The sequence below is a fragment of the Podarcis filfolensis genome (genome assembly GCF_964270895.1).
Source record: "Podarcis filfolensis genome assembly, chromosome: 8".
Classification (NCBI taxonomy): Eukaryota; Metazoa; Chordata; class Lepidosauria; order Squamata; family Lacertidae; genus Podarcis; species Podarcis filfolensis.
In genome coordinates this window covers 24,577,847-24,593,821 of record NC_139611.1, presented here as the reverse complement: position 1 = coordinate 24,593,821, position 15,975 = coordinate 24,577,847, and the positions used below count along the sequence as shown (strand labels likewise).

At 45.1% G+C, this 15,975-nt stretch overlaps 1 protein-coding gene and 1 long non-coding RNA gene across 2 annotated transcripts; one reads left to right on the top strand and one right to left on the bottom strand.

Annotated features, from left to right (window-relative positions):
• Nucleotides 1-6: 6 nt before the first annotated feature.
• Nucleotides 7-1,896, top strand: LOC310769647. Its single transcript, XR_014551776.1, has 2 exons — nt 7-1,075; nt 1,150-1,896. It is a non-coding gene; the product is annotated as an uncharacterized lncRNA (long non-coding RNA).
• On the bottom strand, nt 1,227-14,677 carry LOC310769462 (arylacetamide deacetylase-like 4). The gene is made up of 4 exons (XM_083628861.1): nt 14,161-14,677; nt 7,844-8,054; nt 3,449-3,512; nt 1,227-2,820 (listed from the first exon to the last, which is right to left on the bottom strand). Exons 1-4 carry the CDS (start codon nt 14,335-14,337, stop codon nt 2,049-2,051), a joined length of 1,224 nt encoding a protein of 407 aa, XP_083484987.1. The 5' UTR covers nt 14,338-14,677; the 3' UTR covers nt 1,227-2,048.
• Nucleotides 14,678-15,975: the final 1,298 nt, after the last annotated feature.

Below are 15,975 nucleotides of genomic sequence, written 5' to 3'. Positions count from 1 at the left end.
AAGAAAGAACCAGCGAAAGGTTTTCGCGTCCTCAAGGTTGCTGAACAGGTTAACAGACTATTGAGACACCCGAACAGGAAGCACTGCAGAAGGCACGGCGAAGTGAAACTAACTTAGGCTCAGGAGCTGGCCGGGCCAAGTATTTCGTCTCTGTTGCACCTCATTGGGTGGAGAGAGTGATTAAATCTAGGAGTCTCCACACAGCTCCAGCGGAGGTGGAAAACCTGTGGCTCTCCAAGTGCAATTGGACCACAACTCCCACCATCCCTGACGGTTGGCCATACTTGCTGGCGGAGCCGTACCTGCGGGGTGGGCCGGGGCGAGGGGGGGGGAAGGGTTACCCAGATTTTTTGTCCCGGATGAAGGCTCCAGAGGGGCGCCATTGACGCTCCCAACCTGTGTTTGTGTGCGCGCGTGCGCGTAAATGTGCATGGGGTCGGGTGCCAAACTGGGTCTTTGACCCCTGCTAAATAAAGCCCTCTTGCTGGGGCTGATGGGAGTTGGAGTCCAGGTTGCCCACCCCTGTCATAAAGGATGCCTTGTTGTAGTAGAAGAACTGGTACAGCTTCTCCAAAGTTCATCTCATCAACTTTTTGGAATGCTTGAAATGTACAAAAACACATGCAACAAATTTGGAGTTGTGGGTGGGTTTTGAACCAAGAACCATGTAGATGCTACACAATCATTTTCTGAAACTAAACACTCTCTCTCTCTCTCTCTCTCTCTCTCTCTCCCTCTCTCTGTGTGTGTGTGTGTGTGTGTGTAGGAAGACAGGATCACAGTCACTGGTCAAGCCCTCAGTACTTTCAGAATGTGTGTAGGGGTTTTTTAAGAAGGTACCGTATGCACAAACAGAAGCAGGTTTTGGTGCGGCTGGCTCTGCTGTACTGGGAGCCAACACTAGAGGGCGCTGCAGGGCTTCACAACTATAATGCAGTGAATGGAGCAGAACAGAAGACGAGAGGCATCGGGGTGCTGAATTTTAGCTTTGCACAAGGTGCTGCTGAAATGTTAAAGAACAAAGTCCGCCACTGGCACAAATGTGTGTTGAAGGAGGGGGAGACTAGTGGGCACAGTCCTGCCCCCTATATGTGTGTTTAGTAAACCGCTCCATAAGTTCTCTCAAAAAGTCTTATCATAGCATAAGAGTTCCCCAGGGCTGCTGAAATTCAGGGAGACATATTCTGGGCCCTGGTACCAACAGCCTGGTGACCCAGGGGCACTGATTTCTTTTCTTTATTTGTTTGTTATATGCTTCTCATTCCAATGAATCACAAAGCAGCTTACAAACAATAAATAACAATAACAACACAAATACAGCACAATTAACGGCATGAGTAAAGCAATTGCCTCCCATAGAACACCATCGACGAAACAACAACAAAAATAAGCTAAACAGCGCAATTGTAAAAAGTCAAATTATAGGATTCACAAAGTACTGTGGCATTCATCATCTATGAAACAACGCCAACCGCATTAACAAAATAACAACCAAGTGCTGCCAAATTCATACACACACCCTCCCCATCCCCATGATTCAAAATCTTTCATTTGGTTCATTAAAAGGCAAGTTCACATAATGCCCATGGCAGCAAGGCTGTCCAAAAGGTTCTTCTGGCTGGAGGTGAACAGCTGAGCCTCTTCTTCCCAGAAAAACATCAGGGCAAAGTAGAAACCAACCCTTCTTGCATCCACTGGGCAGTGAAGGGACAGCTGCTCCCAATGCTTGCTTTCCTCTTCCCTCCTCATTCCTTTATCCTTTTATATCACATTTTTAAGGTTGCAAGCCTGCAAGCAGGAGCTGTCTTATTTTTAAATATCTGTAGAGCACGTTTTACAATAAGAAAAGTATCCCTGCATCTCTGCGTTCCTCATAACTTCTGCCATTGTTTAAAACCACCACCTGAAGCAGAAATGGTGTGAAGTGCAGTTAAAAATATGGGAGAAGCCAAAATGAGCAGATCCTTTCATCTCTATTCAAAGATAAATAAGATAGTTGCTGTTGATCATAAGCAGTCAGAGATACAAATCATGATTTTTTTTAATGCTCATAAGTCTTTTAGAAATGTTATAATGTTGTCTACCCCCTTTTTCCCAGAAGGAAATGATAGAAATCCATCAAATAGACTTATCACCCCATGAAATCCATTTTCAATGTGGTACCAGGTGACTGGTACCCTATTGTCCTCCAGTCTTTTCTTGTAGAGGATGCCATCGTCCCGTAGAACATCATACTCACAAGTTACGATGCATGTTTTTGGAAGTTGGCTGACCACAACGTCATCTACCATGAGCGGAGAGAAAGTTGGCTCTAGAGCTTGTTTCACCACTTCATAGAGGTTGTCCTCATAGGAAGCGGCCGTAGGTGGCTTGTAGCCTCTGACCTTAAACTCACTGGGGATGTTTTCCGAGCTGATCCACTTCCCAAATCTCATTCTTATGTCTCTGGGAACATGGCAGCCCTGCATAACACTTTCTAACACTGACAAGTCCTTATTGAGATACTGTAAGGCTGCACCAATGACGTTTTCCCGGTACAAGATGGGGACGGCTCGGTTTTGCTGGTACGAAGGCAGGTTGAAATCTATTGCTTGGAGGCCAGGATAGATCAGAATCTGAGCAAGTGGCCTCGGGATACCAGATCTGGTCACTAATGCCTGGCAGACAGAGGCGGCAATATTCCCTCCGGCGCTGTCTCCGCTGATGACGATGCAGGCCGGGTCGACTCCATAATCTTTGGCGGTTTTCATAAAATGTATGCTGGCAGTCAGGCAGTCCTTATACTGGGATGGATATTTCTCCTCAGGGGCCAAATGATACCTGGGATATGATTTATTTGTATATAAGACAAATCTGGCCAGAATAACCAAACCAGAATAACAGCACGATAGGATCACTTCTTATACACATTTAACTCACATGATTTCAACCATATGTGGCTCATAATCAGGCATAGGCAAACTCGGCCCTCCAGATGTTTTGGGACTACAACTCCCATGATCCCTAGCTATCAGGACCAGTGGTCAGGTATGATGGGAATTGTAGTCCCAAAACACCTGGAGGGTTGAGTTTACCTATGCCTGCTCATAATGAAAGGTTGCAGCCAGCTAGGTTCCGCTCTGAGTAGACCTATTACAATTAATAAGCCTAAGTTACTCATGGTCATTAACATTAATGGGCCTACTCTGAATAGGATCCAACCCCAAACTCATAGCCATTTTCCCATCAGGCACTGCAATCTGAATTTACTTTGCATTGGGCTGGGTGTGTTTCAGTTGGGAAGAGATAGTCTTCTGCTGGGGTCCACCATTAAGTGATGCCAGTTGGGAACTCCACATTCTGTCCACTGAATGTGTGACCAGGCAGGTGCCAGTGGTGGAATCCCTGCAGCGTTTAGCAAATTCAGCAGTATAACGTATTAGTCAGTTCCCAGGGTCTGTTTACTTACCCAACAGAAAGCACCACCGAATCACTTTCTTTGGCAATGTAGCGGCAAAGGTGGTCATAGGAATCTGGAAAGACAAGATGTGTGGGCCATGTTAGAAGAGTTCTGGAGGCCGTCTCATCCTAGCAGAAAGTTGGGATTAATACAGGTGTTATGAAGGCAAATGATTCCAATTAGAACAACCAAAGCAACAAACATGTTCCATACAGTTTCAAAATAGTAGAATCATAGAATGGTAGAGTTAGAAAGCACCATGAGGCTCGTCTAGTCCAAGCCCTGCAATGCAGGAATCTTTTCTTCAACATTTTGTTCAACCAGGGGCATCTTTCCCATAGATATACTTAAGATGGCCCTGCTCACAACTCTAAGGTTAAGAATTTAATGATCTGCCAAATGAGCTAAATATGATTCACCTTTGGTCTTTGTGCACCTGAGCACTTCAAGATTATTCATTTATAGCCCTTTATGAGGAAACCAACAAAGCATCTTAGAATGCTCAGAGACACAAGGACCATTCCATGCTCCCCACCCCCATCCCTAACTGTATGTTATGCATTTTTCAGTACACTTGAAAGGACAAGGTGAGCTCCTCACCACCAGCTATTCCCGGCTCACTCTGGGACAATCTGTTAAGATGGAGAGTAGGAAGATACCCAACTGATGTAATCTGTTCTAAACTATTTGCAAGCTGAATGTTTGGTTGCATTATTTACATCATATACACCTGGAATGTTACTTGTTGCATAGGGGTATATGGAGATGATCTGTTATATGTATTTGTAGAAACTGAAAAATAAAGTTAAGAAGAAGAAGGGGAAACAGACAAACAGACAAACAACACTTGTAGCTCTTCTGGGATCTGAAGGCATGAAGACTTTTCCCCCTCTAATCATCCATAAGGACAGCTCTCTCTCTCTCTCTCTCTCTCTCTCTCTCTCTCTCTCTCTGTGTGTGTGTGTGTGTGTGTAGCATGAGAAACTCATCCTCAGTCTGATCTCAGCCAGTGGCGCTGACTATCACCTTTCTCCTTCTTGGTCTCATTGTTTCCCTTGCAAGGAGGAAGAGGAGGAGGAGGATGGAGACAAAACTAGAATTAGTTGAGTCTGCCTGTCATTGGCTTTGGCTACTGTTGGCCTCCCTGCTTTCCACTGTACCAGTCCCAATAGGCACCAACCATCACAGGTACCAACACTGAGTTAGATGGACAGAAATCCACAACCAGAACAGCATTCATCCCTCAATTACTACAAAAATCTTTCTCATTTCATCCAGCCCAACTGCTCTATCCTCCCTCAAGTGCTGCAGAGGAAATTGCCACAGACAAATCAGAGGTTGGTCCCAGAGGTAGAGCCCCAGACTTGATTTTTGTCCCTTAAGGTTGCAGCTCAAAGCCTAGAATGTTATTTTTGTTTCAAACATTGCAAATTGTGGACAAGATGGACTGTTTCAAGAAGTGGCAGAGAGACATTTCTAAATTTGTCTGGCAGGGCAAGAAACCAAGAATAAAATTTAAGATATTAACTGATGCAAAAGAAAGGGGTGGATTTGCCCTGCCAGACATAAAACTTTACTATGAAGCAGCAGCATTTTGCTGGCTGAAAGATTGGCTACTTCTTGAGAACACAGACACTTTGGATTTAGAAGGTTTTAACAATGTTTTTGGGTGGCATGCATATCTGTGGTATGACAAGGTTAAAGCACATAAAGCATTTAAAAACCATATTGTCAGGAGAGCATTGTTCAATGTTTGGGTAAGATACAAAGATCTATTGGAAAATAAAACCCCAAGGTGGTTGTCACCAATGGAAGCGAAAGCTCAGAAAAAGCTCAATATGGAGGCCAAATGGCCGAAATATTGGGAGATTTTGGAACAAGAAGGAGATAGATGGAAACTTCAGAGTTTTGAGAAGTTAAAAAATAAAGTGCGAGACTGGTTACATTACTTTCAGATAATGGAGGCGTTTAATTTGGACAAGAAAATTGGCTTCCAGATGGAAAAATCAAAATTAGAAACAGAACTGTTAGAACCCAAAACTAAGATTATGTCAAAGATGTATAACTTGCTGTTGAAATGGAATATTCAAGATGAAACGGTGAAATCTGCTATGATTAAATGGGCACAAGACGTAGGACATAACATTATGTTTGCTGACTGGGAACAGTTGTGGACCACAGGTATGAAATTTACGGCATGTAATGCCTTAAGAGAAAATATTATGAAAATGATATACAGGTGGTACATGACCCCAGTCAAGCTTGCAAAAATATATCATTTGCCCGATAATAAATGTTGGAAATGTAAAGAAAATGAAGGTACATTTTTTCACCTTTGGTGGGCGTGCCCTAGGATTAAGGCTTTCTGGGAAATGATTTATAATGAATTGAAAAAGGTATTTAAATATACCTTCCTGAAGAAACCAGAGGCCTTTCTCCTGGGCATGGTCGGCCAATTGGTGTCGAAAAAGGACAGAACTTTCTTTATGTATGCCACAACAGCAGCAAGAATACTCATCGCAAAGTATTGGAAGACGCAAGATTTACCCACTCTGGAAGAATGGCAAACGAAGTTGATTGACTTTATGGGACTGGCAGAAATGACTGGCAGAATCTGTGACCAGGGAGAAGAGTCGGCAGAAGAAGAATGGAAGAAATTCAAGGACTATCTACAAAAATATTGCAATATCAATGAATGTTGAATGATGCAGGATTGAAATTAATTGGTTTCTAGCTGTAATAGTAATAAGATTATGAAAAAATGGTCCCTTTTTTCCTGGTAAATAACTAAGAGCTTAATATATAATATTATAAGAGGATGGTTAGAAAATAAGGGGTTTAATTGTAATGTTGGGAGATAAGGATTTGCTGGATAAACAATTCGAACTGGAATACAAGAAGGGGAGGTATGAGGAGGTCAGTGAAAGATGTTACTTAAAAATAAGTTTTGAACATTATGTGTTTTTTATTTTTTTTATTTTTAACTTTTTCTTTTTATTGATTGTAAAAAATGGAAAATCCTAATAAAATATCTTATATAAAAAAAGGAAACTATCAAAAAAAAAAAAAAGGTTGCAGCTCAAAGCTTAAGGTCAAATGTGAGGTTGTGTTGTTGTTGTTTTTTAAAGTTCTGTGTAGGTAAAGGTAAAGGGACCCCTGACTGTTAGGTCCAGTCGCAGACGACTCTGGGGTTGCGGCGCTCATCTCGCTTTACTGGCCGAGGGAGCCGGCATACAGCTTCTGGGTCACGTGGCCAGCATGACTAAGTCGCTACTGGCAAACCAGAGCTGTGCACGGAAATGCCGTTTACCTTCCCGCTGGAGCGGTACCTATTTATCTACTTGAACTTTGCCGTGCTTTTGAACTGTTAGGTGGGCAGTTGTGTAGGTGGTTCTATCTTATTTGCTAAAAAACAAGCAGTTCAAACTGGTACTGATAAACAATGATGTTGTTGACATGTGGAACCAACTGTATGTACTACTGATTCCCTGGCTAAGGTTACTTTTTGACGTCAACAACCAACACAGTGGAGTAACTTCTTTCCTGTTGAGCCATTTCCCCTTTTGAAAATTATTTCCACCTGCTCCTTTTCTCATCCATTGGAGGACCATCTCCCTTGTTCTTTGGCTTCATGTCTCCGTTTTTTTTGACTGACTGCCCACACCAAAATGGTCAAATCTTTCCTTGTGGAAAAACTGCTAAAAAAATAAAAAATAAAAAATCTGCATGGATTTGCTTGCAGTTTATCCAGTTTCAGTCTATAAGGGCAAATTTGCCTACAACTTTCATTCACTTCTGCAGGAAAAAAAAAAGCTTTTTTTTTAGATTACTGATGGGGCCGGGGGCAGAGCATCAGATTTCAGAGATCTGATTTTGACCTGAATAACAAATCAAATAGGAAAAGCAGATTTGATCCAAGACAAATTCAGTTGTTTCTCAATGCTACAGACAGTATTTATCTTGGTGACGATCTAGGTATTACATTTATTTCATTATTAGTAACCATGACTAGCTTCTTTTTAAGTAATACAAAAAATTCCATCCCACAGCATGTGGGGAAAGAAGTTTAACCATTTCCTCCCTAGCCTTGAAAATTGTCCCCATGTTACAATATAATTATGAATAAAAATAAATAATTAGTTATTATTACCATCATCATCTATCATCCTAAATAGAAATAAATGAAGACTGTCTAATAAGGATGAGAACTATTATAATGTTGCATTTCAGGGAGATGGAGTTATTGGATCCTCAGGTCCATGGACAAAATGAAGCCCTCAAGTCCTTTCTATTTGACCCTTGGCCATCTCAGGTGAGATACCCTCTTCCCCAGGCCACACCCATCAACACCTCTGCTCCATGCCTTCCTCAAGTGGAAGTGGCTGACTTTTCAGGATGCCTTACTGATGCTGCCAAACATCCAAGATCCTCCATGGAAGTAGATGACTCCTCTTCTTTCTCTTGGGCCCCGTGGCTGGTAAACCCTTACTGGGATGTCCTCAAACACCAGGTCCCTCATGTCAAGCTTGGGGTCCTCCCCCATTCTCTTTACTTCTTGGATGTAGCGGTAGAAGTGAATCTCAGTGCACAGGTGGAGATTCTCCAGAATCTTCCCCTGTTTGGAAGAAAAATACAGTGAGAGGAGAGGAGGTGATATGAATTCCAAAGAGCGTGTTCTCTCCTGTGCTGGATGTTTCCATTCTCCTAAGAAGAGTCCAACGGCACCATCTAGCACAGCATCCTGTTCTCATAGTGGCCAACCAGATGTCTCTTCTGGGAAGCCCTCAAGAGGTAACTGAGCCCAAGAACCCTCTCCCCTCCTGTGGTTTCCAGCAACTGCTATCATTCTCCCATTATTGTAACTGTTAGGAGTGGATTTCTGTTAAATCTTGAAATGCTAATATTTAATGTTATTCTATATTATTTTAATAAATGTTGTTTTATTTGCATATTGCATATGGTACTATGCATATTGTCTTGTCTTGTTCGCGTCTCCGCTCCTCCACATGCAGCTGCTGGGTGACCTTGGGCCAGTCACACTTCTTTGAAGTCTCTCAGCCCCACTCACCTCACAGAGTGTTTGTTGTGGGGGAGGAAGGGAAAAGGAGATGGTTAGCCGCTTTGAGACTCCTTAAAGGGAGTGAAAGGCGGGATATGAAATCCAAACTCTTCTTCTTCTTCTTTATATGATGCTAGCTGCTCTGAGCCTGGCTTTGGCCAGGGAGGGCGGGATACAAATAAAATTTATTATGATGATGATTATATTCCCTATTTCTGTCATTGTCATGTATAGCCCTAGCAGAGTGCCAGATTCTGAGTTCTTAGCGGATGAATCATAGAATCATAGAGTTGGAAGAGACCACAAGGGCCATCGAGTCCAACCCCCTGCCAAGCAGGAAACACCATCAGAGCACTCCTGACATATGGTTGTCAAGCCTCTGCTTAAAGACCTCCAAAGAAGGAGACTCCACCACACTCCTTGGCAGCAAATTCCACTGTCGAACAGCTCTTACTGTCAGGAAGTTCTTCCTAATGTTTAGGTGGAATCTTCTTTCTTGTAGTTTGGATCCATTGCTCCGTGTCCGCTTCTCTGGAGCAGCAGAAAACAACCTTTCTCCCTCCTCTATGTGACATCCTTTTATATATTTGAACATGGCTATCATATCACCCCTTAACCTCCTCTTCTCCAGGCTAAACATGCCCAGCTCCCTTAGCCGTTCCTCATAAGGCATTGTTTCAGGCCTTTGACCATTTTGGTTGCCCTCCTCTGGACATGTTCCAGTTTGTCAGTGTCCTTCTTGAACTGTGGTGCCCAGAACTGGACACAGTACTCCAGGTGAGGTCTGACCAGAGCAGAATACAGTGGCACTATTACTTCCCTTGATCTAGGTGCTATACTCCTATTGATGCAACCCAGAATTGCATTGGCTTTTTTAGCTGCCGCGTCACACTGTTGGCTCATGTCAAGTTTGTGGTCAACCAAGACTCCTAGATCCTTTTCACATGTACTGCTCTCAAGCCAGGTGTCACCCATCTTGTATTTGTGCCTCTCATTTTTTTTGCCCAAGTGCAATACTTTACATTTCTCCCTGTTAAAATTCATCTTGTTTGTTTTGGCCCAGTTCTCTAATCTGTCAAGGTCGTTTTGAAGTGTGATCCTGTCCTCTGGGGTGTTAGCCACCCCTCCCAGTTTGGTGTCATGAACAAGACACCTCACAGTCTGAGGATACTGAGGAGCAGGCAGGGCCCCCTGAGGCCAACACTGAGTCTACTTGTGAGTGAGGTGTCTCTTCGTAAGTAAGCAATCCCAGACACTAGGGCTGGGAGATGTCAGGTTTTCAACATCATGATGTATCATCAGCCAAGCATTGTGATCTGGCGATACACTGCGAGGCTGAAACTACAAGCTGCATTGGCCCCAGCCCAAGAGGTGCTAGATGAAACTGCCACAGCTCTCACTATGGGAGCTGAGGCACTTTTCACCACAGTGCCTTGTGGGCCGGGACAATGCAACTTGTTTGCGAGGTTCAGCTGGGGAGTGGGAGGGCTCCCTCCTCCCAGCTAAGCGAGTCCCCCGCAGGGACCTCGGGACTTCTTTCTGAGGCTCAGCTAGGGGGAGGGAAGGCTCCTGCCCCCCAGCTGAACATGAAACTGGTTTCGCCCCCCAACTGAGCATGCCCCATGCCTCTCCAGCTTGCATGCGAGGCATCAGAAGAAGAAGAGTTTGGCTTTGATAGCCAACATTATCACTACCTGAAGGAGTCTCAAAGTGGCTAACATTCTCCTTTCCCTTCCTCCCCCACAGCAAACACTCTGTGAGGTGAGTGAGGCTGAGAGACTTCAGAGAAGTGTGACTGGCCCAAGGTCACCCAGCAGCTGCATGTGAAGGAGCGGAGTCGCGAACCCAGTTCACCAGACCATGAGTCTACTGCTCTTAACCACTACACCACACAGGGCTTGCTTAGCTGGCAGGTGAGAGCAGTTTAAAACAGCGGAGGGAGGAACAAGCTGTATCAGCCTGGCGATACAGCTTGCTCCTCCCTCTGCGGTGTGAGGGGCAGAACGATGGTGGCTTCACCCGGCCATAACTTTCAGGTGAAGCAGCCGCTGCTCCTGAGTCCCTCTGCTACCAGCGGCCCGGTGTTGAAAGTGACACTGGTAGCAGAGGGACTCAGGAGCGGAGGCGGTTTCGCCTGCAATATACCACCGGGTGAAGCAGCCTTCATGGTCTGCCCTTCATATATCAGTACATCGCCCAGGCCCCAGGCCTACCTGATACTTCTGCACTGCAAGCAGCCATGGGTGGCTCTCAAAGAGGATTAGACAAATTCATGGAGGATAAATCTGTCAATGGCTATGCTCGGCCACCACAGTTGGAGGCAGCAAAGCTTCTGAATACCAATTGCTGGGAAGCGAAAGAAGGGCAGAGGCTCTTGTGCTCGAATGCCACTTGCTGGTTTCCCACAGGCATCTGGGTGTACAGGATGCTAGACCATTGGCCTGTTCCATCAGGCTCTTCTTTTGTTATCCTGTCAGGAGGCCAGGGTATATAATGCCTTCCTGGTTCTGGAAGCAACACGGGTCTCTGTCTCGTTTCCGAGTCTAGTCACTCTGCTCTGCTGTGTTATACCTTGCATGGCACCCTGTGATATTGACCTTTCCCTTACTTCTGGTGTGTGGACACACACTGCCTCCCTATGTGTAAACTTGGTTTGTTTAGACTGTGCTGCACTGGAAGCTCTGTTTGTGCTGGTCAGTACTTTGGTGAAAGCCTTATATCTCCTGGGGCTGTAGTTCCTGAAAGCACCCACAAGAACACAACTGAAGAAGCAGGGAAGACGCAAAAACACAATGTGAACCATAATCTACTATTGCTCCAAAAAGTGCTGTGTTTGGGGGTGGCCCCCAAGTCCCATGGAGGACACTGTCACGTTGTCCCTGTTATATAATTATTATTATTATTATTATTATTATTATTATTATTATTATTTATTATTTATACCAAGCCCATCTGGCTGAGTTTCCCAAGCCACTCTGGGCGGCTTCCAATTGAGTGTTAAAAACAATACAGCATTAAATATTAAAAACTTCCCTAAACAGGGCTGCCTTCAGATATCTTTTAAAGATAAGATAGCTGCTTATTTCCTTCACATCTGAAGGGAGGGCATTCCACAGGGCGGGCGCCACTACTGAGAAGGCCCTCTGTCTGGTTCCCTGTAACCTCACTTCTCGCAATGAGGGAACCACCAGAAGGCCCTCGGCGCTGGATATCAGTGTCCGGGTTGAACGATCGGGGAGGAGACGCTCCTTCAGGTATACAGGACCAAGGCCGTTGAGTCTAGTTGGCTTCTCTACAGTGGTACCTCTGGTTAAGAACTTAATTCATTCTGAAGGTCCGTTCTTAACCTGAAACTCTTCTTAACCTGAGGTACCACTTTAGCTAATGGGGCCTCCCGCTGCCGCTGCGCGATTTCTGTTCTCATCCTGAAGCAAAGTTCTTAACCTGAGGTACTACTTCCGGGTTAGCGTAGTCTGTAACCTGAAGCGTCTGTAACCCGAGGTACCACTATATATGGAACAAGGCTGGCCTTTGTAGCACCCCTTCGGCCGTAGCCTCTCCAACCTTCCAGCTCTCCAGCCATGCTCTCTTTCTGCCACCACTACCTCTTTCATCAGTAGTTTTCCCTCTGGTTCAAGGGAACCATCAACCTAGGAAAGCAAGACTGCCCACTGCAGTCCTTGCTAGGGCTGCCGTTTCCTCTGTAGCTTCTTTCTAAACCAAACCTTCCATCTGCTCCACAGTCCCTGCCATGGTCTTTTGTGCTGGGGTATAATCAGGAAGGATGGATTCTTTGAACTCATATGTCACCCTTTTCCCCCCTTGATGGAGCCCAGAAAGCCACATCGTCAACAGGCATACATAAGAAGAGCCCATCTAGTCCGGCACCTTGGCCTCACCATGGTGGACCTGAAGGAAACTTGAACACACAGGAGCATTCAAGAGCATCCTCCCCTCCTGTGGTTTCCAGAAACTGGTACTCAGAAGCATTACTGCCTCTGGCCATGGAGGCAGAACATAGACACTGTGGCTAGTAGCCAGTGACAGTCTTATCCTCCATGAATCTGTCTAATCTTATTCTAAAGCCATCCAAGTTGGTAGCCATCACTGCCTCCTGTGGGAGACAGTATCATAGCTTAACTATACACTGCGTGAAGAAGTGCTTTCCTTTATCTGTCCAGAATCTCCTAACATTCAGCTTTCTTGGAGGTCCATGAGTTCTAGTGTTATGAGAGAAGGGGATAAATCTTTCCCCTATCCGCTTTCTCTGCGCCATGCAATTTTTATGACCTCCTATTGACACATGGGATGCTGCTTTTGTGACCTAGTTCACTATTGCCTGCACCTGTTTTGGCCGTGGGAGAAGCTGGGGTATGAATCTGGGACCTTCTTTGTGCAGCACAAATACTCTACAATGAGTTTCAAGATTATGCCAGGGAAGATCGCATGCACAACTGTATTTACATATTTATTTCATTCAGCCTACATACTTCCCCTTCCTATCATATTTAATTCCATCTGAAAACAGGAAGCTCTGTTATACTAAGTTGGACCACTGGTCTATCTGGCTCATCAGTATCTACACTGATTGGTGGTGGCTCTCCAGGCAGGGGACATTCCCAAGCCCAGTCCAACCTGGGGATGGTTGGGATTGAACTTGGGACCTTCTGCATGCAAAGCAGTTGTTGAGCTACTGGGCTATGGGTATTCTATAGACATAGGAAACAGCTTCATACCAAACCATCTCTCTTTCCAAACTGACTTGCAAGAAGTTAAAAGAGTTGTCGTGTATTAGGGATGGGGGGCTTGAGACCTCCACCTGTTGTTGGGCTTCAGTGCCCATGTTCTCCGCTGGCTCTCGTGGGAGCTGGAGTCCAGCATAATAATAATAATAATAATAATAATAATAATAATAATAATAATAATAAATAATTTATTATTTATACCCCGCCCATCTGGCTGGGCTTCCCCAGCCACTCTGGTCAGCTTCCAAAAATATATATTAAAATACTGTAATACATCAAACATTAAAAGCTTCCCTGAACAGGGCTGCCTTCAGATGTCTTCTAAAAGTCTGGTAGTTGACATCTGGTGGGAGGGCGTTCCACAGGGTGGGTGCCAGTACCGAGAAGGCCCTCTGCCTGGTTCCCTGTAACTTGGCTTCTCGCAGTGAGGGAACCACCAGAAGGCCCTCAGTGCTGGACCTCAGTGTCCGGGTAGAACGATGGGGTGGAGACGCTTCTTCAGATATACTGGACCGAGGCCTTTTAGGGCTTTAAAGGGCCATTCCTGTTCCATATAACATGCAACCCTGATATCCTAATGGATGCGAGCTTGAGTCAGACTATAGCTTAGTGTTAAAGCATCACCCTTGTGTGCAGGAAGTCCCAAGTTCAATCCCTGGCGCTTCCAGGTAGGGCGGAGAAAGATTCCTGCCTGAAACCTGGAAGAGACCCTTTCAGTCAATGTGGAGCATACCGAGCAAAATAGTCCAATGGTCTGACTCACTATTCCTGCATTACAGGGGGTGGACTAGATGGCCCTTGGGGTCCCTTCCAGCTCTACAATTCTGTGATTCTAAGGCAGCTTGCTATATTCCTAATCACAGAGGCAATTTAAAAACAAAAAGGTTCCATCGTTAAAAAACACACGAAAAACTTACCAGGAATGATGCAAGGATCAAGAGCCAGTTAAGAATGCGAAGCTTCATAGGCTGGTCAATGCCAGGAGGAATCTCAGACTTGGAGAGATCACAGTAAATGGCCCAAGTGATCAGCAGGGCAAAGGAAATGATCAGTATTTGCAGGAGAATCACGAAAAAGTTGAAGATTAGCAGCATGTTCTCCAATGTTGGTCGGGAACTTCCAGTTGTTTGTTATCTCCTGGTTCCAGATGCTTGTTATCTCTGGTGTCTGCAGTTTCCCAATGTTATAAGCTGCATACTGTTTGGAACACTGTAGTAGTATCTGAGGGTGGCTGGGATTTTTTTAGGCTCCAGTTGCAGCAAACACACAGGAAGCCCAAGAGCGTCTGAAAATAGAAGTTGGCCAACGAGCCGCTAGAGTTCTTTTAAGGTTGTGCAAGCCCTGTCGAAGAAATGGGGAACTGAGGAAGGTTAGGAAAACATGACTGTTTTGATCCCGGCTCACGTGTCCTGTGATCCATGTGCTGTTGCTTTCTTTTGGGAAAGAGCACATTCCAGTGCCTCTCTGTCAATGGAAGTGGTTCAGGAACACCTTGCTAAACACAAGCATGTCCCCAGGTTACTCACTTCAAAGGCATCGCAATGCCAAGGGTGATTGCGAAAATGGATGCGGAGGGGTGGGGCTAGTGGTGCAAAGGGGCAGAACCCTCTCCTAATTTCTGTAACTAGCAAGACAACCACCACCTGGATTTATGTGGGTAGGGGATCTGTGTCTAAGGTTGCCTCTGAGGAAGGCTCCTTTAGATCCCTCAAGTTTTATAGCACCCAGCAGAGCATGCCCCTCTTTGTTTTCATGTTTTGGGTCCAAATTAGAGTTTGAGCTGCCCTGCTGCAATCTCCACCCTCTTGGAGCTAACAGCAGTTTATGCCTGCCTTTTTGGCATGAACCGAGCTAGAACCAGCTCCAGGGGTAATTTAGATTATGGGGAAAGGCAAGGACTTGCAACCTTGTTTGAGAAGATAATATTACATTTTATGCTGTAAACCGCCCTCTGATGTTAGGGCAAAGGACAGAAAACAAACAAACAAACAAATGGAAGAGGAATTTCCACAGTACAGAGACATAGTTTAGTCACTCATGGAGGACCTGGAACAGAGCTGGTGAGATGTGTGGTCTGGAGAGAGTTCGAAGGGCCACACAGAGAAGCCAAGAGGGCCACATTCATATAATTGCCAATTTAGGATGGCATCCCATGCATCTGAGAAAGTGGACTGTGGTCCCCAAAAGCATATGCTTGTAACACAGTCCCTTAAATAGAAAATGTCCACGCCACAACCACTCCCATTCCTCTGTTTCATGGAACATAGGGTTGCCAGACCTCCAGGACTGAGCTGAAGTCTCAAAATTAGCCTGTCCCTTTCCAGGTCACAGGTGGAGGGCTTGACTCTCCAAGTGGATGATAATGCCATTTTTTAAAAAATAAGTAGACTGTGCATGTAGCTTCAGCCTGGCAGGCGTCAACTGCAGATTACTGCATAGACTCTCTTTCCCAATTAACTTCTGCCTCTGCAAATTATTGCATAGATACTCCAGGGAGTCTGCCCTCCTCCCTTTTCCCAATTAACCTCTGACTCTAGGGCTCAGAGGGAGTGCAGAGAAAGGAAAAGAACTGAGCTAGGCTCAAAGGGAGGATGGGGTTATGAGTCTGACTGTGCATCTAGTGCAGGGTGGCAGAAGTGAGCAGAATATGTGAAGAGCGGCAGCAGGAGTTAGGTTCTGCTGCCTCTGTTGCCCACAGCAACTCCCAGGTTTCAGGTTTAGGCCTTGAATTC

Coding starts and splice junctions, on each gene's coding strand:
- LOC310769462 (XM_083628861.1), bottom strand. CDS start 14,337: ATGCTGCTAATCTTCAACTTTTTCGTGATTCTCCTGCAAATACTGATC. Junction 8,055..14,160: donor TGATCCTTGCATCATTCCTG/GTAAGTTTTTCG, acceptor TCTTCCAAACAG/GGGAAGATTCTGGAGAATCT. Junction 2,821..3,448: donor TCGGTGGTGCTTTCTGTTGG/GTAAGTAAACAG, acceptor ATCATATCCCAG/GTATCATTTGGCCCCTGAGG.